Source organism: Alosa alosa, chromosome 15 (assembly GCF_017589495.1).
Source record: "Alosa alosa isolate M-15738 ecotype Scorff River chromosome 15, AALO_Geno_1.1, whole genome shotgun sequence".
NCBI classification, from domain to species: domain Eukaryota; kingdom Metazoa; phylum Chordata; class Actinopteri; order Clupeiformes; family Clupeidae; genus Alosa; species Alosa alosa.
The window spans coordinates 6,461,493-6,484,032 of NC_063203.1; the positions used below are offsets into that span (position 1 = coordinate 6,461,493).

The 22,540-nt window shown below is 45.1% G+C and overlaps 1 protein-coding gene across 3 annotated transcripts in view; it reads left to right on the forward strand.

Moving 5' to 3' along the window:
- fam168a (family with sequence similarity 168 member A) overlaps positions 1-22,540 on the forward strand; it is a 31,301-nt gene that overhangs the window by 2,455 nt on the left and 6,306 nt on the right. Inside the window, exons 2-5 of one of the 3 annotated variants that reach the window (XM_048264301.1) lie at positions 13,648-13,773; positions 15,565-15,656; positions 18,727-18,807; positions 21,427-21,552. In XM_048264301.1, the coding sequence (XP_048120258.1) occupies positions 13,703-13,773; positions 15,565-15,656; positions 18,727-18,807; positions 21,427-21,552 (370 nt within the window). In that variant the 5' untranslated portion in view covers positions 13,648-13,702. The remainder of the gene's footprint in view (positions 1-13,647; positions 13,774-15,564; positions 15,657-18,726; positions 18,808-21,426; positions 21,553-22,540) is intronic. The other 2 variants (XM_048264303.1, XM_048264302.1) reach the window with 2 other exon arrangements.

Sequence of the window (22,540 nt, forward strand, 5' to 3'; positions counted from 1 at the left end):
GATTTCACAGGACCACCTGGCACCAAACAATGAACTATATGTACTTTGTTAATTTTGTGAGAATGGCATATTGGCTGTTATCAAATGTCACTTTAGGAAATGAAATGTTCAGTGTAGTTAAGTCTAATGAGGTGTGCGTCCTGTAAATTATAGTTTCATCATTTTAATTACTTTTTTTCACCCAGAAAATACAAATTTCACAAATGAGCTGAAATAAAGAACCCTTCATTTAAGTTTAAGATAGGTCTTTAAATGTTTTAATATGAAAACCTTTGTAAGGTTGAATGACTAGTGATTTTTCATATTTTAGGCAAATAGGTAGGGCAAGATCTAAATCAGGGCCATTTCCTCATTTCTTAAGCTTTTGTAACTGCTGTGATGCTGCTGATGCATTCTGGGAAACTGGAAGGGTTGCTCTGCATGTCATGTGATGGGAGCTCTGTCGCATTCATAATTGATGAGCTCTCATCTTAAATGTGGTGCTTCATCTGGTGCTAGACCATGACAGGTTCTGCTTTGACAGAAACTTGGAGGAATTTCAAATTTGCACTGCTTCTCGCAGATGCAATGAGGAAAGTCAATCTCTGAATGTTCAGTGTAGGGAAGTGTTGTAATAACATGGTAATCAGGGGTGTAGTGGTACAATAAGAGGTGGGTAAACTATGAATTCTGTGATTTTCTGTGACGGTAAGGTGGACTATGCCATGCAATATCAGATTTTTGAAAAAGGCATTCAAAACATGTTTGATGATGGTGGAGGTTATTGTCCAATGTTTATAACAATGCCAGTGGTATTAAATGGTTCCTAAAGTGTTGATGAGTATACATATTGTGAATGTGGATAAAACAGTGTGATTTTTGAATGGTAAAAGTTACAATTGGTGAATAAACTCTTTTGAGAGGTGGATAAACTCTATTTCTGAAATTTCAGAGGTGGATGAACTGCGTTTACTTGCATTTAGCATCCACTACAGCCCTGATGGTAATGGAAGGTTGTCAAGAGAAGCAGGATATCTAAGTGAGGGAGGGGAGTGCAGGCAGTTGGTATCACTGTGACTAAACATGGCACTTTGTATGCCAAGGTCATGGGTTCTGTCTCAGGTGTCTTAAATGTAAGTGCCAACCAACATGGGCTTTCCCATCACAATACATTACTATTGATACACAGGAAAACTTAGTTGTCAACTAACATATGTTGTGGTCACTTAAGCATTAGACAACAATAGTGAATAACACTTTGTTCAACAGGCATGGCTTCTATGTCCAAGTTCTGAGACACCACCAGCAATGGCCCCAATTTATGAACGAAGGAATGTAGCGCGTGCCAAGGTTGAAGCTATATTTGGGATCAGACGTGACCGTATGGACCAGACCTGTTTTCTTTGTTCCTATAGTGGCAAAGTCCTTGTCGGCCATGTAAAACAGCTAGCACCTGTCAACTCTGCGTATGAAGACAGGGTGCTGAACAGAGCTGCAAACAGATGTATACTAAACAGTGATTAGGAAGGAGGAAGAAGTCAGCACAGTATGGCTATACACATGAGCTCCAGTGTCACAAAGACTAACTGTCAGTCCAGGCCACGCACCATGACTGTATTTTTGGTGTGTGTTTGTGTGCATGCAGCTATGATTTGATATGTGTCTGGAATAAGTGTCTAGCCTAACAACCTCCTGCTTTGTTTGATGTTCTCATGTGATCGCCGAGGAGCAAATTAGGCATAATGGGGTCAGTGTGATCCAACAGATGCAGATTCCCCAAACCAGGGCTGTTATTTCTGACACCACACACACGCACACACACACACACACACACACACACACACACACACACACACATCAGAGGTCAACCATCTGCGCAGTAGAATAGATGTAAAGTTTCTTTACACATGGCTCTCTGTGTCCTGTTGTGTGTCTTTGTTTACAGCACTCGTGTTAGCTAAGCGTTGGTGTTGTGCTGCTTAATGAGCATATTGAGTTATGTAACGCTAACGTATAGACGTAGAACTGGTTGCTCGCTGGGGACCTGGGGAAACAGATGCTCAATAGGGAGGATGGGAGGCCTCCATTGTGTAATCGCTCTTAAGATTGGGGGAGTGTTGGGTGGGGGGTTCTGCTCCCATTCAGCTCACTCACTGTTATACACACAGGCTTTGGCCCCCTGCTGGAGGAGCCTGCCCTGGTACTTTAGGAGTGGGTGGCTGAGGGCTGAACTGCCATGATTAGCATATTGTGATTGGGTCATGTAGCAAAGCCACCTGCCATCATCAAGTCCTGAACCCCTTCACCGCAAAGAGGGTGACACGTTTAAAAATACAGCATACATTGCAAAGTGCCATTGCTGATGTGTGTGTGTCTTTCTCTCTTTCCCTGTCTCTCTCTCTCTGTTTGTTTGTGACAGTGTGTGTAACTTTGATGTCTTATCATGTTTGCCAGATGTGCTGCCAGAATGATTCTATCAAAATCATATCTGGACCACAGTATTCAATCGTATAGTATAGATGTATATCTAAAATCTGCATCTCAACTCTCCCTCTTTTTCTCCCTCTCCCCCTCCCTCCCTCTCTCTCTTGCTCTCTCTCTCGCTCACCCTCACTCACTCAAATACACACAGTCAGATATGTCTCATACTCTGATTCGCACTGTGGAGGCGGGTGTGTTTAAGCCGCAGGATCACTGTTCTTAAATTGGTTTGAGGTGCTTTTCCTCTCGCTAGGGCCAGCTGAAACTGCTGAGAGCAATCACCCCACCAGGAAAGAGGAAAAAAAACATGTACATTCAGTTCACGAAAGCTAAATTGATGGATGGATAGAATTTGACATGGGGGAGGGGAGGATGACTTGACACTTAGAATGAAGGGCCTCTCTTTTCACCCTTCCCCCCTCACACTCCTCAGCCTTTCTCTCCCCGATTGGAGGTGTTGGATGAAGGGAGGGAGAGGGGGAATAATTGGCAAGGATGAGTGAAAGAGTGCGTCCATCGCTGACATGGTGCTCTTGTTGTGGCGACAGGGGAGTGGAAGGACTCCCCTGAATGCAGTCCAGGCATCTCCCCCGCATGTGTTGGTTTTGCCTCAATTGTCTGAAGCATAATGGTCTTTACAAAGCAGAGGTAATGCCGGGCTGAAAGGCGGCTTTAAGAAAGAATGGGGCTTTTTTTTCGGCAAACGGTTAGAGAAATAGTCAAAAAGAAAGCCCTCATGAGTCCATTAAAACAATGACATTTCAGAGGTGGGGGGCACTCCCCACTCATCCTCCAATGCCCCACCCTCTACTGCTTTCAGGAGCCATAACTCTGGTGAACTCTAGCATGGTCACTTGTTGTGATTGGCCTTGAAACACAGGCCCACGCTCCAGCTCCAGTGACCACTGTTGCTGTCAGTGGCCAGGCAGCTCTCCCTTAATATAGTGTAATTCAACATGGCAGGCTTGAAGATTGATGAACTCTCCCATTATTGCACCGCCACCCCGACATTTTTTTCTTAAACATACGTATGCAAACTGTGTGTGAGTCTGACTGGATTTTATTGAATTAGAACTTGAGAAATTAGATCTGGTGGAGGGCCTCATTTGTCAGGTGCAATTAAGCAGCCACTGTGGGCCCTTTGGGCAAAGGAGAGGGATTGCATTAGAGCACATTGCCCTCTAATATGGCAAAATATCACAGGAGCATCTAAGACTGAAATGTGCTCTTCTCAGTCTCCAGTGTCTGTGTTTAGTACTATCGATACAATAACGGACAGTTGATGCACAAGCACCTACCCATGGGTATAACATTCGCACCTGCTCTTATGTCGATAACCTGGGTTTTGCCTATGTAAATTCCATGGAAGTGAGGACTAGTTGCAAACCTACCTCTAAAATTATCCTAGCCACAGGAATCAGGAGACAATACCACACTTACCTACCTACTACTTACCCTTCAAAATAAGAAGCAGTCTACATTGTGCTCATTCATTACCAAGTACAGTAACAAAGGCACAGATGTTGTGTCAGGTTTGGGTAGGCCATGATAGAGGTCCACACTTAATAAATAACAATATTGCTTCTGATTGATTTAATCAAAATCCAAAAACAGAAGTTGATAATATCAATGCACCCAGTGGCTAATATGAATTGAATTAATTTTTAATTGATATTACAATGCAATAGCATTGACATTACTGACTAACAGTGGTGCTTTTGTAGTGATTGTAGGAAACTGATGTGCAGTTTAGCATTCAGTTGCTCAGCATTCAGACATTACCATTATATTGATTGTACGCAAGAGGGGTAGGCCTGCAGTGTAACAATAAAGCGCTCATATCATAAGCAGAAGTCTTTACTTTGGTGTGTTTTGCGAAGCATTTTCTCAGTTGAGTTTAGAGAAGCTTACCCGCTCTAAGCCTATTGATCATGCCGCCTATGAGCGTAGTAGGACCCTGTGGCCCCCAGCATTGCAAAGCCTTAGAACTGAAGTTATCAGTTTCACATCCTAATTTTTTTTGGCGATAGTTCCACAGGACCCAGCCACTGTCTCTGTGGGTCATTCTATAGGCATCAAAGGACAGACGGCAGCCTCCCACAGCTGGGGCTGAAAAGCGTGCTGAGGTGCCACTGTGTTTGGTTTTGGGCCGAGGTCGGGGGGCGGCATGTCCCGCAGCGTGCCAGTGTTCAGTGTACAGGAGCCAGATCCAGCGCTTCTGCTGCTCCCATCCCTACTGTGTACACAAGTTACACAGCAGGGACCCACTGCTGCTCCGCTTCAAACTCCACTGTGCTGATTCACACACAACACACACACACACACACACACACACACAGACAGAGTCTCTCTAACATGCTCAGGACCCAGAGAGATTTTAATTATTCAGGTAATGAGAGCAGGAAGTAAAACAGTCATCTCCCTCCTCCTCTCTCTCTGCTGAGTGTGTGTGTGTGTGTGTGTGTTCTGTATCTGTGAGTGCTCTGAAGGAGAGAGAGGGGGTAGTGATAGCTGATGCTGCCAGTTTGGAGTGACAAGAGGAAGCTTGTTTTTTTTCCCCCATGGATGTTATTTTCCTCTCTGACACACTGATATTCCTGTTGTGTCAGGTGAAAACTCCCACATTCATCCTGCATAAAATGGCCTCCCGCCGTCCACTCATATCTTATATAGAGCTATGGGAGAGAGAAAGATAAAAAGAGAGTGAGAATCATTATGATCTATTGTCAGACCTCCTTAACCCTCATGAGAGTGAAGGATACAAATAAGAGAAGAGTGTGAGGGTGACAGAAGCAGGGAATGGAGAGAGATGCTGACTTCTCTCTTCTCCACAGCCGCGACAAGATTTATGGGAGAAAGATTACATGACTTACCCATAACTGTAAGTGATGGATGAATGATGGATTTTTGAGGTTGCGTGTGTGTGTGTGTGTGTACATGCATGTCTGTGTGTACTGGAGTCCACCTATGCTTCCTTCCATTCATACATACATACATATACATACGTGTTTCATTTTTTTTGTCTATGAGCAATGCTCACAGGTGCTGTTTCAGCCTACCCCTAAGCTCCTGAAACAGATGGGTCTTACTCTCAGTAAAGGGCCCTTCTGGCCTGGATGCTCACGTCTGCTTTCTCCTTGTCTCTATCACCCTGGGACCTACCCCTGTGGTCTAGCCCTGGGGCACTCTTGCTTGCTGCTCCATGTTCACTCTGACGGCCATGTTTTATTCAAAGTGTTTGTATACCATTGGGCTCGTTTGGTGTGTGTGTGTGTGTGTGTATGCTGTTCTGTATGTGCACGTGCCGGAGGGTCTCAGGAGGACATTGAGGGAAAGAGGCCAGCCTTACTCCTCATTTTCAGTCTTGTCTGACAGCTTAAACATAAAATACATCTCTTCAGCATCTCTTCATCAGTCCATTTCACCACAAAAATATGCTATTATATCTATCAAACAATGCTTGCTTTACCATGAAGGTGTCTTTGAATCAACAACATAGATGCGGCAGCGCTGTCTCCATGGTGACGATCCAAGTTTGGCGTTGTGTGGGTGTGGTGGGGGTGGTAGACATGGTGCATTCAGAGCACCTCGGAATGACAAGGACCGCCCCCATGGCTACTTTGTTTTTCCGACAGCAAGTGTTCATGTGCTTTGCCATCGGAATGTGTGACAAACAAGGATGCCACAACAAAGGTTAAAACATACACTCACTAATCCTAAACATACAACTGTATTTGCTTAAAATATAGTGTAAGATGCTCGTGAAAGAAAGATATGCAGCTTTCAAGTGATAAAAAGGGCAAATTCCCAAGTTCACATTAAAACTGTTGGACATGAAAGGCCACATGGACTACACACGAACTACAACGTGACGACAAAAGTGATGACGAGCCCCTAACTGGGCAACTCTGTTAGCAAAATCTAGCCCCAGTTTCCGACCTCTGACTCACACATTAGGCGTGTTCGACTTGAGGCAGATCTGACTTGGTCTGGCTTTCTACGTAAACGTGATCTTCAGAGGCTAGCCGGGAGGAGCTAAAACAGAGGGCAGCTCATCCCGGACAGACAGGCTACAGTCTGCCTGACGTGACTCACGGGAGATATCGCAGAATTTTGTTTGCAATAAATACAGCAGAACTTTCATTCTTACTCATTAAAATGAGCAAGATGACTGACTAAATAAATTCTTATGATGTAGTTTAAATAAACCACTGTTGTCATACAGTTAACAGGCCTGCATTGTAGCACATAAACTCAATATCAAGTGTTTTCCCTATATGTGTGTCTATCTATTTAGCCAACAGCAGAAAATAACAGAATATCCAAACGTTTTCAGTAGGCTAGCCTACCATTGTTGCAGAAATCACATATAAGAAGGTATCCCTTCGATTTCTGTTTATTTTCGCATACTCCAACATAAGGAAACAGCATGAGACTCCCGTCAAAATGGTCATGAGGAGATTCCTCCCAAATGGCCCTCTCACGTCTTTGAACTGACGTCATGAGGGCGTGTTTTAGCTCGTGCAGCTCATGGAAGGCAACTGCAAGATCTGTCTGCAGGCTAAGACCAGGGGGTCAAGAGCGTGCAGATTAGCTTCGGCATGTTAGCATACGCCATTTTCAAATATGGCGCTGCATGGAGCATTTGGAACCAGCTCCATGCACAAAAATCTGTGTTGGGCACGAGCTCTCATGCACGTACATGTTGGTGGGCGGGTACCTATCCGGCGGCTACAGCCAAACGTTATTCAGTGCGTATTTCTTGAGGAGCCTATGAGAAGACGTGCATATTATGGTTGTTTATCCATCATATGACAAATAAAGAAAATTGTATTGATCTTGTTTCGTTGTTGTTTGTCCCGAACAAACATAGCCTAAACATAGGCCCTCAACCTATAGCCGCCCCCTTTGGAGCTTGCCAGAGGCTGAAGCACTAGGCTACTACATTTAAACACAATTATTGCCGCGAGGCATTCCATACGAATTTAATAAACCATGCATAATAATTTAGGCTACTTCGCTATGCAATAAGGTTTCCATTAGAGCACCGCGCACGTTCAATGAATGAAGGAAAGCCCTTGTCTCGCAATAAACAGCTGGAAATTCCAACACTTTTTCAATTACACAAAACTTTACAGTGATCATCAAATACCCTCTAGATTTAAATGCCCATCAGTCTCAACATTTAACTATATAATAAAAGTCAAAAAGTAAATTAAATTCCATACCAAAACCGAAAATCGTCTGCGTTTGATAGCCTGGTATGCCGCTCCAAACAAAACGCATGTCTCACAATAACTCAAAGTAAAGACACCACATTTTAGATGAGTTGTAATTGTCCGCTCAGGCTGACCGTTTTGTGTGTTATCTTCAATACTATCTTCAATAATATTGAATATCTTCAATATTATTTTCAAAACAGGGTGGCTATTGAGGGCTCTGGCTCCAGTCATTATTGTGGCTACTGGCTATTATTGGCTTGATTTGGTCATGGGCCAACGCTAGAATACGTTTAGAGCACCCTATGAGATGGCAAACAATAAAATAAAAAACAAACTAATCATAGACTGTAAAAATGCGCTACACTTGGGACTAAAAACCGAATAGTTTATTTATAGTTCGACTACGGATATTTCACGTCATATTCGAATGCATATTTGCAGCAGGACAGCAGGCAGACCGCTCTAAGTTAGAGCCGCTGTTATCCAATTAAATTAAGTTGCGCTTCAGGGCGACTCCACTCGGACTCCATGCGCGTTCCCGAGCAACTTTTTCTTCTTCTTGTTATGAGGCAAGGACTTTATGTGCATTATCGCCACCCTCTTACTGGAGGACGACTCTCTTTTACAGAATATCCAATAAAATCGGACGTTGGTCCATCGCGTCATTTCCAGCTTTGTAACTTGGCGCATGGTCAGAGCCGACTGGCGCTGGATCCGAACCCCAGTGTTCAAGATGGCATGGACTATGAATTGGCCGGATTTACTAGCCTAGTCTCCGCCATTCATTTATATAGAGGGCGGGACTTAGTCACTCTCTCCATTTATATATAATACCTCCATGGCTAAGACTCCTGCGATATTTTAAGGCCATGTGACATGGTGTCACGGTGGTAAGTCCCTCCCCGGCTGACAGAAGTCGGACAGAATTTCTAACCAGTAAGCATTGCTTCCATCCCAGTATGCATTGTGTTCAACCTCTCAACCTTTAACAATGATGATGTTTTAATTAATGTGTGAGTCAGAGGTCGGAAACTGGGGCTAGATTTTGCTAACAGAGTTGCCCAGTTAGGGGCTCGTCATCACTTTTGTCGTCACGTTGTAGTTCGTTTGTAGTCCGTGTGGCCTTTCATGTCCAACAGTTTTAATGTGAACTTGAGAATTTGCCGTTTTTGTCACTTGAAAGCTGCATATCTTTCTTTCACGAGCATCTTACACTATATTTTAAGCAAATACAGTTGTTTGTTTAGGATTAGTGAGTGTATGTTTTAACCTTTGTTGTGGCATCCGTGTTTGTCACACATTCTGATGGCAAAGCACATGAACACTTGCTGTCGGAAAAACAAAGTAGCCATGGGGGCGGTCCTTGTCATTCCGAGGTGCCCTGAATGCACCATAGCAATCATTACTTACGGGCTCATACGCTCCACCTGTTCACGTACTCAATTTGGAGCGGTGTCAAAAAGCAAGCCCACAGCTAAGCGCCCTGCTTGATGGACCCGACTACATAAATAGGCCTACTCGTGTATAGGTTTCAGATGCTCCGAGAGAATGCATCACGTGTTAGGCTACTTTGTTTCGATGCAGCAATAAAATAGCCTATAGTTCCGTCACTAATGCTTGGGTTGTCGAGAACTGATAGCAATGGCAAGCTCATGGGCAGCACACAGAAATAGCTCATACAAACCGTAAATAATGCATGCTATGCCTTGGGAAGTGTAGGCTACCACATGGAATGGATATTGGTTAAAACTAATTCATGCATGTTCATCATCAACCCATTTGATAAAATATGTAGGCAACTAACGGACAAAGCTAATGCTTGCGTAGGACACAGATGGGCTACTTATCAGGAGCATAATGTTCTTCCAACGGAGGCACAGTTCATTTAATATCCAATAGTCTTTGTTTGTTTCTGTTTGAACAAGAGTTTCGGGGAGGAAGTATCCAACGTTTAAAGTCATTTGTCTTATCCTTATTATCTTAGCCTATGAAGTTATTATCTATGCCTGTAAAATGCTACGTATTCTGTTATCAAAGACGGAATCTTGGATAGATTCAGAATGCGGATGCGTGAGCGCGCGCCACTTGAATGTATAATTACAAGACGGGGCTAAAATGGACGACACCTTTCAGTGTCGACTTTGAAAAACAGGCCGCTGAATTGTGTAATGTTGAGGCAGCCACAACATTTGTGCGGTCGTTACCGCTACTGCTGTTGAGAGGAGCTCAAGGGCACTGCAGCATTGTTCTCTTCTGCGCCACCAGATCCACGACGATAAAAACGGGAGTGAGAGAGTTTATCCGTAGAAATAGGCAAAGGCGGAGGGATCTAGGGAGCAAAGAATGGTGAACGAGAATGCTCTAGGTCCTGATGTGAAATGGAAGCAGAGAGGTGATTATTGATTGAGTGGGTGGATGGAGAATAAAGGAGGAATGTTTGAAATGAGGAAAAGAGGGGGAGGGAGAGAGGACGGTTGGCATTAATACAGTAAGAGAGATATAACAATCACTGGCTGTAAGATGCTGCAGCCTCCTCACACACTGCAAGCACAATGCTCAATCATTGTAACTGTCATATCAACACTCTCTCACTCTCCCCCTCCTGTTTTTAATGAACCTCAGCCTCACACTGCAGGTTCTGTGTACATGTGTCAGAGCTCATGAAGCCGACTGGCATATCTGCACATTAAAGTTTAAACGCACACCAGTTCTGTCCACACGCACACAGGCGGCCATTTTGCCCTCCCTGCTGCTCTCATGTGAGCGTGCCTGTAGGAAGAGAGCTTGGCTCCAGCTCTGACCTGAATAACACAGGAGCTGCTCCACAGGCACCCTTAGGCACACAGCTACTGATGCTCCTGCTGAATGCGACAGACCGTCTTGGTGTCTCAATATGAATAGGACTGTTAGGCTGCTTTGCATGACAATTCAAAAGGTAGATTACACATTATATTACATTTGTAGATGTGAATTGTTGATTGTCTCTTGGTTATAGGACTTGGTGTGTGTGTGTGCGTGCATGTGCTGCACTTACGGGCATACTCACCTCTCTGGTGAATGTAAGGGCTGTCATGTTGTGCCCCGGGTATGCTAAATATTGTCATAGTTTTCTGTGTGAGCCCTCTGTACCACATGTGATAAAGCATGTAGGCATAAGTCCTGTGACTGTTCTCCACCAACAAAGCCATATACATGACAGAACCCTCATGGCAGTGTTTTTTCTGAGGAGTATTTCCGGAGGAAAAAGTGCCTATTGATTCATCTACTCTGGCAGAGTGGTTAGCCGAGGGCAGTGCTCTGTGCTGCTGGGCGTGCGGTTGGAGAGAAGAGAGAGTAGGCAACGTTCTGTGAGTGTGCCCGCAGTCTGGGCAATTGTATGTGTAGGTGGCAGAAGAGGAGAGCTGGATCTATATTTATAGGCTTGATCCACTGCCCTCGGGCTATGTCTTCTGTGTATGTGCAATCTTTATTTCAGTCTATTTCTCTCGGTTTTCTCTCTATATCAACATCCTCTAGCAACTTGTTAGCTTGTGTTAGCATCTCCCTGGATGACTTTCACATGAATAGAAACAAATAACACAAGGATAGCATGGTTATTGATAAGAATAATGTATTTCAGTGATGTTTGAATCCATTTTGGGAACTCTGGTACACACACACACACACGTACACACCCAACACAAGGACACATAATATACCCTGAGGCAGTTCTTTTGAGGTCTGGGATGTAGAGTCAGTCTTTGGGAGTTTCTCTCTCTGTTATGTCTGTTGATAACCACTCTATGAAAATAGTTTAAGGTGGGGGGTGACAGGGAACAGCTGCAACAGAGCTGAAATGATGTAATATAAAGCACATGTTCCTTACATTAAAACAAGCCTGGGACAATCCTCTGAAAGGCATTCCCTGTCTACTCTGTTCGCTATTTCCATGCTGCAGTCAATGAGTAAGTAGATCAATATAAAGTGAATCTTTGCACAATACTGGAATGACTTAAGTCTCACATAATGAACCTGCTCTTAATTATCTGTGCTATTACTGAGAGCATGGCAGTCTCTCTAACGACACTAGTCATCTTCTCCAGTCATTCCCGTAGGCCTCGGCAGCTGCGAATATTAAGAGACACAGCGCTCAATCAGCCCTATCTGAGCATGGCTTCAGCAGTCAGGGGGAGAAGAGAGGGGCACCTTCATCCTTCACAAACAGCACAAGGTGATCCTGTCAGGGACTGATTAATCACCAAGAGTCCTCGGAGCAGAACGGGAGCCGAGGCGGCCAATAAACACTTCCACGTGCACACGCACATTAATACCCACACCTTCTATGCCTCTGTTTCCCTCACTCTCTCCCTCTCTCTCTCTCCATCTTTGTCTCTTGGTGTTGGCTCTAACTCTGTCTGTCTCCCTGTTTCCCCACAGTCCACCATCTTCTCTCTCTGTTGGTGCATCATTTATTCTCTCCCCCCCCCCCTCTCTGTTGGTGCATCATTTATTCTCTCCCCCCCTCTCTGTTGGTGCATCATTTATTCTCTTCCCCCTTCCCCCTCTCTCTGTTACATCAGCTTCCCATTGATTTGTTTTTGTGCAATGCCACTCATGCAGCCTTCATGCAAGTTTTATGTACTGAATATATACTGAGTATGAAATGTTATCTCACGTCTGCCCTCTCTCATTATTTTTCACAGACACACAGACAGCCATAGATACTTATGATACAAGAGAGCTAGAATTGATACTTCAAGCGACAGGCATGCAGATTGGTAGTGGAGCCTGAGATTGTTCGAGTGACTTTCAGTAACAGCTGTACCCTTCCTCCTTTACGCTGTCTCTCCGTTGGTTTCTGTTAACAGCTTTTTGCCTCCACATTCCAGTATCGGTTTCCACTGTGGCTCGCTGGTCTTAAAGGCATTCTGGACCCATTTTAACAACATTTTTACCACAGTAATTCTTCCTTGGGTATTGTGGCATCATTTGTTTTAGGCGACGTCATTTCATATCACAGTGCCAATGCTGTATACTTGGCTTTAAACATTGATGCCAATTCTGTAAGTATTTTGTTATATAAGCTCTGTTTTGTGGTGGTTGACACAGCCACTCTTCGGTCCTGAGATTTACGACCAAGGGGGCTGTCTCAAAAGAGCTGACAGCATTATTGAGCTGCACAAGAATGCAGTCTGAGGGCAAAGCTACAAAGACATTATACTCACGACTGTATGGACACACACATGTACACACACACACAAACATGCACTGACCCATTTGAAGATGCGGGAACTGGACCATGGCATAGCTGGCAAAAGGACGTAGTAACAGGTGTTGCAGTCGTGTTAGTGTGCTTCTGGTTCACGCTGCTGGTCTGGTCATGCTGCTCGCAGCATGTCATAGTTGCTGTAATGCTGTTTCCTGTGCTGTTTGCTCTCTCCCGGCATCTCTCACTCTTTGTCCGCCTTGTCCTCTCAACACCTCCCAGTGTAGTGCTCGCTATCTCTCATCTCTCTCGGACTTCATCTTTCTTGTCTATGTTATATGCCTATCTATTAGTGTCTGTCTATCTATATCTATCAGTCTATCTACCTATCTATCCATCTATATATCTGTCTCTATCAGTCTATCTACCTATCTATCCATCTATATATCTATATCTATCTATCTTTCTATCTATCTATCTTTTTTCTCTCTCACTCCCTCTCTTGCTTGTTTGCTTTGCTTCGCTGTTGTGATATGTCATATTGTTGTTTTAGCTTTTGCTGTTGCGCTGCTGTTTTGACTTTTATGATCTGTCCGTTATAATCATGATCTCGCACTCGCTCTTTCTCTCTGCTCTCTCTCTATTTATCTATCTTTCTTTCTCTCCCTCTCTCTCTCTGCTCTCTGTCTTTCTATCCCCCCTTCTCTCTCTCTGCTCTCTCTGTCTGCCTTTGCTCCCTTGTTTTCTGTTGATCTCTTTGCTTTGGTTTTTATTTTTCAGATTTGCATATCCATTCCTTCTCCTCCTTCATTAGCCTTTCCTCCCCCCACTGAGAATGGCAAGCGGGCACCCCACTGACAAATTCACTTTCTTGTACCAACCAGACACCAGTCAGAACCTGAAGAGGTTAGTGTAGTGCACGACACCGCACCACACACACACACACAAAGCCACACGCACACACTCACACTCACACACATAGCCTATCTTCACAAACATACACAAAAGCATTTGTCACTGCTGGCCATGATGCACTCTGCTGGATTGGTTGCTGGGGAGATAACTGTGGGTTGGGGGCTTTGGTCACATGACGCAGAGAGGAGGTGAGTCCAGATGCAGGCTCCAGCCCCCGAGCCCCCACCCCACCTCAGCACACGAGCACACTTCCACTGCACCAGGGCTAACTGCAAAGTGACAGAGTGAAAGAGGTGGAGTAAGTGAAAGGATGTTTATCAGTGCAAATATATGGTTTCTGTATCTCTCTCTCACACTGTCATTCTCTCTCTTTTTCTTTACTGATGCCTTGGTCCTGGCCCTCAGACATTAACAAAATGACCTTCAGTTCAGTTTCAATGGCATTTGCAGACCTGAAGGATACTGTGGGTCAGGTCAAAACACAATCCGCACACACTCAGATATCAACACTTTAAAAGGGTTTACCCAGGACCTTGGCCAATAAAAACAGTTGCACAATCTATACACTGATAACCTTGATTTCTCTTTGAGTTTCCAGGCTGAGTTTCCAGATCAGTGTTATGTTGCTTGTGTTATGTATAAAGAATATAAATGTGTTAAAAATGTCTTCCCCATGCGTCTACACTACAGTGATGAGGATATTAGATCAACATTCTAAAATGTTTAGCAAATGTGTGTGCTTGAAGATGTGTTTATGTGTGTGTTTGTGTGTCGGTATGTCGGTATGTGTGTCTGTTGTCCATGCTCTTTGCCATATCACCTTGCCCACTCATGAGTGGAGCTGACAGGGACGATCATGTGACGTGTGCTGTCTCACCACCCCTGCTCCATATGCCCACCTCATGCACAGTACCAGTGCCAAAGCTAGCACCTTCCATTGCCACTGCCCACTCTCACTCAAACACAGCTGTGCTCCATTCTTGTGTATGTGATCGTTTCTCTCTCTCTGTTTCTCTTTCTCTCTCTGTCTTTCTCTGTTTTTTTTTTGCTCTATTTTGTTTTTCTCTCTCTCTTTCTGGGTTTCAAGAGTTCAGAGGTCCTGCCCTCCATCAGCCCTTAACATTGCTGATCCTGAGTACAGGGCTTTTGCATGCAGCTCTCTGCCTTTCCTCTGTGTTTCTTCTCTCCCTTTCTTCCTCCTACTTTTCCTTCCCTCCTTGGGGTGATGTTCTTAATGCTACAAGCGTCTCTGGGGCTAAAGCACACACACACACATGCAGGCACACTGCGCGCACATAAATGCACACATGCAGTGAGCCCAGCTGGTTGCTATGGTGCCCCTGTGATAGCTGAGGCTTGTGGGATATGCCATTGTGCGCTTCCTCTGTTTGTTTTCAGGATTAGTGTATTCTATTCAAAAATGACCAGAATCCCCCCTTTGGCTCAGTTCTTAGATTGTTATCGAGCCATGTGCCCAAATCCCTGTAGCATTTTTAGAGCCAAGGAATGCAAATTCTCCCCAAAGACAATGTGAGAGCTGTGTGTAAGTGTATGTGTTAATGTGTTTGTATGTGAGTGGTTAAATCACACTAGATGTATGTGTGTGTGTTTGGGAGTCTGCCTGTGTATGTCTATAGGACAGATGTCCATGCACTTCTTTTTTCAGGTTTTCACTTTATGTGTCGGTACACAATGGAGCTCCTTTGAAGCAGCAGAGACTTCAGTAGAGACTCTGTCTCTTTATGTGACCTCCTTCTCTCTCTGTCTGTGTGTCTCTTGCAGTAAGAATAGACTGTCTTCCACTATGAACCCCGTTTATAGTCCCGTCCAGCCCGGGACACCCTATGGAAACCCTAAGAACATGGCATACGCCGGTAAGTGTATTACTGTAAATAACCTAATAACACTCGACATGAAATGATTCATGTGATATTTTTGGACTTGTAATAAACCTTTCTGTGAAATGATGTGTACTCTGTGATCTGGTGGCTGTGTGCAGTGTGCAAGATCTGTGCAAGTGAGATCACAACCACACCTAGTAGTAGTGCATCACAACCACACATTCAGTGTTGAGAAGTTGTCACCCTCATGGTTATGAAACAGTCATGAAATACAGTCATGGGGGCAGATTGCACCATCTTCTATTAAACAAAACCAACTGAAGCTCGTCAGTTTCAAAATATATATCATTCCATCTCACAGGCCACTTAACATTTGCAACAACGGCTTTATTTCCCCCTAGCGGTATCTGAAGACCCAACAGTACTTCCCAAAGAAAACTGGCCACTGAGGGCTTGGAAGTGGCTGCAGGGAGACTAATGACATTCAATAGATTCAATCAATCAGCTCTCATTAGTCTCCCTAGATTAGTGCGTTGTCATCATACATTTGTGGATCTCCTGAGGAGGTCACTGGGAAATGCAGACACCCAGAAGTTAATTGAATAAATCCCATTTTGGCCGCGCAATGCGCTCACGTGGCCTCATTAGGGTCTCTGAGCGATGTTCTTTAGAAGTTCTGCTGAGAGGGAGAAAGACTGTGTGTGTCTGTGTGTGTGTGTGTGTGTGTATGTGTATGTATGTTTCTGTCTGTGTCCTTGAATGAACGCACCTTCCTGTTCCACTGTAGAAGTCACTGGAGTGCTTCCTGTTTGTCTCCATGGCAACAGCCTCACTGCACCCCCCCTTACTCCCTGGCATGCGTGGGGGGGATCTCTTCCTGTGATTCAGAGCCTCACTAGTTCTCTCCCGGAACCTCTCTCTCACACACTCACGCACACACACACACACACACACACACACACACAGCCTCCTCACACCCCTCCCTTCCTCTCCTCTCTACCAACCTGTCACACCACGAGCTGAATGTGCACAGAGAGAGAGAGAGATAGATACTGAGAGAGAGAGAGAGAGAAACACTTCATTACCGTCTCATTAGTCGTGTAATTCCACTCTAATTGTGGGGAGTGTAATGTTGGTGCTTTGTTAACAGGAGATTAGAATAGGATCTATATGCACCTCTTGCTTTGGTAGTTTATGCTCAAGGCAACTGCATTGACGACAGAAGAAGCATAAGCAAGGTTGTCATTAAGTAGACCTCAGTGTCAGCCAGCTGAGGGAGGAAATATGAATGAATGTGTGCACAAACTGTTAATTAAGCTTCAAAAACATTGAGAGAATAATTACAGACCATGTTCATATTCAAATGTGCTCTAAGCAATGTTATGCGGTTTCTAAGGTAAAACATTTTTTGTCACATACTCCAAACATCACCTAACCATCTGCTAGCTGCCTGTGCTCTGAATACATTGTAAAAAAATGTCTCTGTGGACAGCCCAGGCTCCAAAAATGGCAACAAAAACAACTTGGTCCAGCCTGGACCATAAAAACACAACAAACTGCTCCAGCCAATCACCGACGAGATGCGCGTTTAGGAGAGTTTCAATTGCACGGGAGGGAGGGGGAGGGAGTAGCGAGCTAGTTCTCTGTTTGTTTGAACGTCAACAGAAGTGACGTTACCCAACATCGCTTAGAGCACCTCTAAGAGATTTTACTTAAGAGATGATTTCCCTGTACTTCGCTATCCGAGTAATTTCTCATTCAAATCATTTCTGGTTTGTTGTGCAAAGCTTTTCTTCTGATGGCGGCCTGGATCATTTGTCAGTGTGCTCCTCAGACAGACACAGGAGGAAGGATAGGAGTTGAGGAGAGGGCTGCCAGAGAGATAAGAGACCTGGACCAGCTCAAAACCACAACCAAGAAGGAACAAGGGAAGAGGTGTCAGGCAAGAGGGAGGCAGAGCAGCAATGCTATCAGTAAAACTGTTGCTCAGAAGACAGTTTGGAGCACGCTTAGATTCCCGAGGTACTCCCAGGCGCTTACCTCGAAGCCCCAAACCTCCCACAAAAGTAAACCATGGATAGCGAGGAGGGGAAGAAACAGATAAATGATGGGACGTGTCTGTCTGTGTTGGTTTTGTCATATTTCGGTACCAGTGCTAATCTTATCGGCCTGCGGCCATCGGAGGACGCGTTAATCCCTGGGGCTACGCAGAGACGAGTTTATTTGTAGAGAGTGAGTGGACCCACATGGACACAAGGCTGAACAGTGGCAGGCCATTGCCCCCCTCCAGCAACACATGCTGTCTGTGGCTGAGGCGCTGGTTCAGCATCACAGATATATGTCATTTTGATGTTGCTGGCTAAAAGCTACTATATACAAATTAATATATAAATATATATGAGATTGTATTAGGGATTGACCGCTCTTACCTGGTCCTGAAGTGGAGACACTTGGTGTGCTGACAGGCCTCGATCTGTCTGTGATGCGCTCCAGTGCCCCAGTGCTGAGAGACCAGCTGTTCATTCAGCTCAGAGAGAGAGACCACATGGCATCATTTCAGTTCAAGGCTCAGGGAGGTGTTTGAAACCTTCAGAACAGGCCCCCATAATTATCTGAAGGGGAATGCTTTGTGGAGGTTTCCGCCATCCAGTTCACACACACGCACACAAACGCTCTGCGGCTGCGCTCGCCAAAAGGGGGAGGTGTCGGCGGAGTCAGTCGAGCGCGTCGTACGCGGACAGACGATTTGTAATGAGCGCCATCTGGGCCTGTCCGGCTTCGCCACGCTCCACTCCACGCTCGGCCCGACCGCCAGCCCCCACGGACCCCCGGCTCCACTCACAGCGCCGCCTGATGACGGAATGAGGACAAACAGGGCGCCGTGACTGGCTTTATTTGAGCGGCCAAAAGTAAGCGCCAACTCAGATGAAGAATGACTTGGCAGGTTGTCAGGATAAAAAAAAAACGTACGGGCGCACAGATGCACACAAGATGGCCGGCTTTGAAAGGGATCGTGTAGCTATGGAGGGGGCAGTACATCCACTCCGTGCAAACACACTTTTTTGTGTGGCTAGTTTTGAAACATTTCTGTTTCTGTTTCCAGGATACCCATCAGGCTACCCCACCACAGCCCCTACCTACACACCTAACCTCTACCAGACAGGGAGTCCAGGGTATCCACCAGGTAAGAGCGCACACACACATGCACAAACACATCACACGCACACACACACACACACACACACACACACACACACACACACACACACACACCTGCATGTCATATATATAACATTTCATATAAATGTATACATAGCTTCCAGACAACACAGTGCAAAACTGGCTTCAAATATATACTCATTCCTGAGCCAGCTGGCATCCATAACATTAACAAGGTAAGACCACACTCATGCACACACGCACACACGCCCACACACACACTCCAACACACACATATATACAGAAACATACACTATTGCTTATATGCCAGGGTCATCCAAAGAACTTATCCCAATGACAGCAAATGAGGTGTTCTGTTTGTAAAAATGGTCAGCACAGTGGTGGCTAATATGAAGTACAGATGGTCTGATGATAGTGCTAAATGACTGAGCATGCTCTGACTGTGTTCATAGCACTCATGCACTGCAGGAAGAGCTCTTGTGCAGCTACCTCAGGTGCCGCTGGAACTGAGGACAGTGGAGTGGATCAGAGCCTCTGACCTGTCATGACTGCTGTGTAAACACTGACCTGTTTGATCAGGAGAATCTCCACAGCTCTGCTTGGAAATAATGCCACAAAGTTAGCCGGTAAAGTGCCAGATTTGAGAATACAAACACAAGCCAGTGATGTTCAGCAGCGCTCCCTGATAGTAGATTGGTGTTTGTAAACAGCCCTTTCTCCACTCAGTAAGTCTGAGGGCTGAGCGAGTTCAAGCAAAGAGCCGGACAGCACCGCTGGGTCACACTAAGGCGTCTGGAGTGTGTGTCTGTAGCAGCAGGGCAGCTGGCCGCAGCACCGTAAACACGCCTCGTCTCAGCCAGCCAAACAGATGGACCCGCAACTGTCCATCCTGGACCTCAGGGTTGCAGACAAGCTGCTGGAGCGCTGTCTGAGTGAGAAGCTTAGTTTCAACTTCAGTTGTATTTCCTCACTAAGCACTTGCCAGTGAGTAATATTTTAATGCGAAAACAAATAAAGTAAAATCTCACCTAGAGCAAGAACATGGTGAGAGTGGTGAGGATGATCTACACATAGTGGGGCATTCAGCTCTTTCATTATCAGTAATAGCGGTAAGGAAGTACTCATCACAAAATCATGTCCAGTCAGCTGCTGTGAATGCTACTGCTGTCAGTACCACCTTAGTTTAAGAGCAACATCAAAGGGCAGCTGAAATGGATACAGAACTGAAGTGGGACAACACATAGCTCAGTACGATGGGCAGGTAGGTAGGATGCCTGCTGCCAGCATCACCCAGATGGACAGAGCTGAAGGTAGACACACTCATCCAATGCATAGATAAACACACAAACAATCCTCTCTTTACCATGTGTGTTGCATTGCTTCTCCCTTAAATGTTAGCCGTTTTTATGGCTCTGTTGATCCAGTAAAGTCTATTTTGCAGACCTGAAAGCCTTCATTGGCAGATGTTGAAATGGGAAGCAGGGAAAAAATGTTAAGCCGTTTTTATTAACTGGAGATTATGAGCCAGCTGAGTTGCATGCAGGCCAGAGCAGATGGCCTGTATCACCGCTGTCAGTCAGCATTCATCACAGGGACACATGCAGTACGAAGAAGCGATGGCCGCAACGTAAAGGAGAAAATGGAGGAAGTGGCGTTCTGTTCTCATCTATTGTAGATTTATTGCTAATGATGGCTCCCTTGCTAGCATAGTTGTGTTGGCAGTCAGTGGATTCTGAGCGCAGTTCTCTGCTGTGGTACTGATGCGTGAAGGAGGTGCTTGATGACGTGCGGCTAACGTGGTCAGAATTTTTTAAAGGGATAGTTATCTGAATTCTCTCATTGTCCACTCATCCATAGACCAGTAGAACTCCTTAATAGGCTTTGTTTAATCTGAGATATAGTCTTTCCGCTCTAATGAAGGGAATGATGATCAGTTATTCTGTAAGGTTATAAATAGTTTTATGGTATATTGACAAGAATGTGTCAATAGATGACTTCAGTAAATGGTATGAATTTCTTAATGTAAATGTTGTGTAATTACCATACAATATATAAATGTAAAGTGAAGGAAATATATGAGGCTGTTGTGTATGTGTGCGAGTAGCAGTTTTTGCTCTGGGAAAAACTGCCAATTGTGCACACAAGCTATGCTTTAGTTATTTGACTGACTCATAGGCTGTTATGGCATAGTTCATCCTCTGAGAGAGCGGGGAGCACAGAAACAGCCTGGACGCTTTGTTCCTTTCTTCTCGCGTGTTTGCGTTTTTTTTTTTTTTTTTTTTTTTTTTTTGTCTCACAAAGCAGACTGTGATGGTTCAGGGGCTCCCTCTGGTGGCAGACCTGGTAGTTGCACTGCTCACATCAGCCATAAGCAACGAATGAATGCATGCACTGCGCAGTTACCACTTAACATCTCAGCTTAGAAGAAGAAGGAGGCATCACCACAGAGAGGTGGGGGGCAGGGGAGGGCCCAAGTAGTGATGACAAGAGGAAAAGGAATGGAGGAAAAGAAAGAAGTGGAGATGACATTAGAAAAGAGGAGAGGAGGCAGAAGCTCTGGCGTGCCTTGCTGTGCTGTGTGTATAACCCTCCCGCCCTTGTTCTGTTGTGTGTGTTGGGACAGTGCTGCTGGTGAAGCAGAGCTGGCCCCAGAATCCCTCTGGCCCCGGGGCCACTGACGGCTCCTATGACCTGGCCGTGGACGCGGGCTCTGAGAGCAGGCAGTACCAGGCCTCGTCTGCAGCATTCAGTAAATATGATCCCTATCTACTACATAACTGTTCCTGAACACAAGGCACTACCATCACACGCACACACACACACACACATGCTTGCAGGCATACACATCTGCCATAAAAACACATTTGCACATCATTTGTTATTTCATACATGTAGATCATAGCATATCTTGATATGTCAGGATGCTCCATCAAGTTTAGAGAATTCAGTGTGGTGTTAGTTGTATACACACACCTTTGATCATATTTCTGTAGTTATATAATCACAACTACACCTACAAACACACATACTGTGTGAACACAACCTCAAAGCTAGTAACAGGCCTCAACCATAGCATGCAGTGCTAATACACTTCATCACATATCACACTGCGTGCTCCAGTAACATTCTTTTTTCTTTGCTCTCATACACACCCACACCCGTGCACTTCAGGGAATGGAACAGCTACGGGGGATTTAGCGGTTCAGATGTAACATAGCCTGAAATAAAGCCTCAAGCCCAGTGGCCATGCCTGGCCACACTGCACTCTTCCCAACAGATGTATGAATGCACTCAACCCAGTACAAGATAGTAATGTACACGTTGCTTGGGGAGCCCTTAGAATAGGGTGCTACTGGCTATTCAGCAAAGCTAATATCCTACTCCTCTGAGGATAATATCAGCCGCCGAAACCTGCTGTCATCACTGCAAGACTCAGGGGGGAGCATCCATTAAATGCCATGTCCTGTCTTGTGTCAGTGACAAAGATCTTAGCAGTGTCGGAATTGACTCAGACTGTAAACTTATTATCAAAGCTCTCAGTTCAATCAGGTCTAGTGGTATACAGAGACAGCAGCCCACAGGCATCAAAGGTCCCTCTGGGAACACTTGAAAAGGCCACAGAAAGGTCACCAGTGTGATTTAATGACATTACACGCGGCATAACAGAGATGCATTGATCGCGAACATAGGGGCTCTCAGGAAGTGGCATCTCTTGATTTGTGGACTGTGTTTGTGGG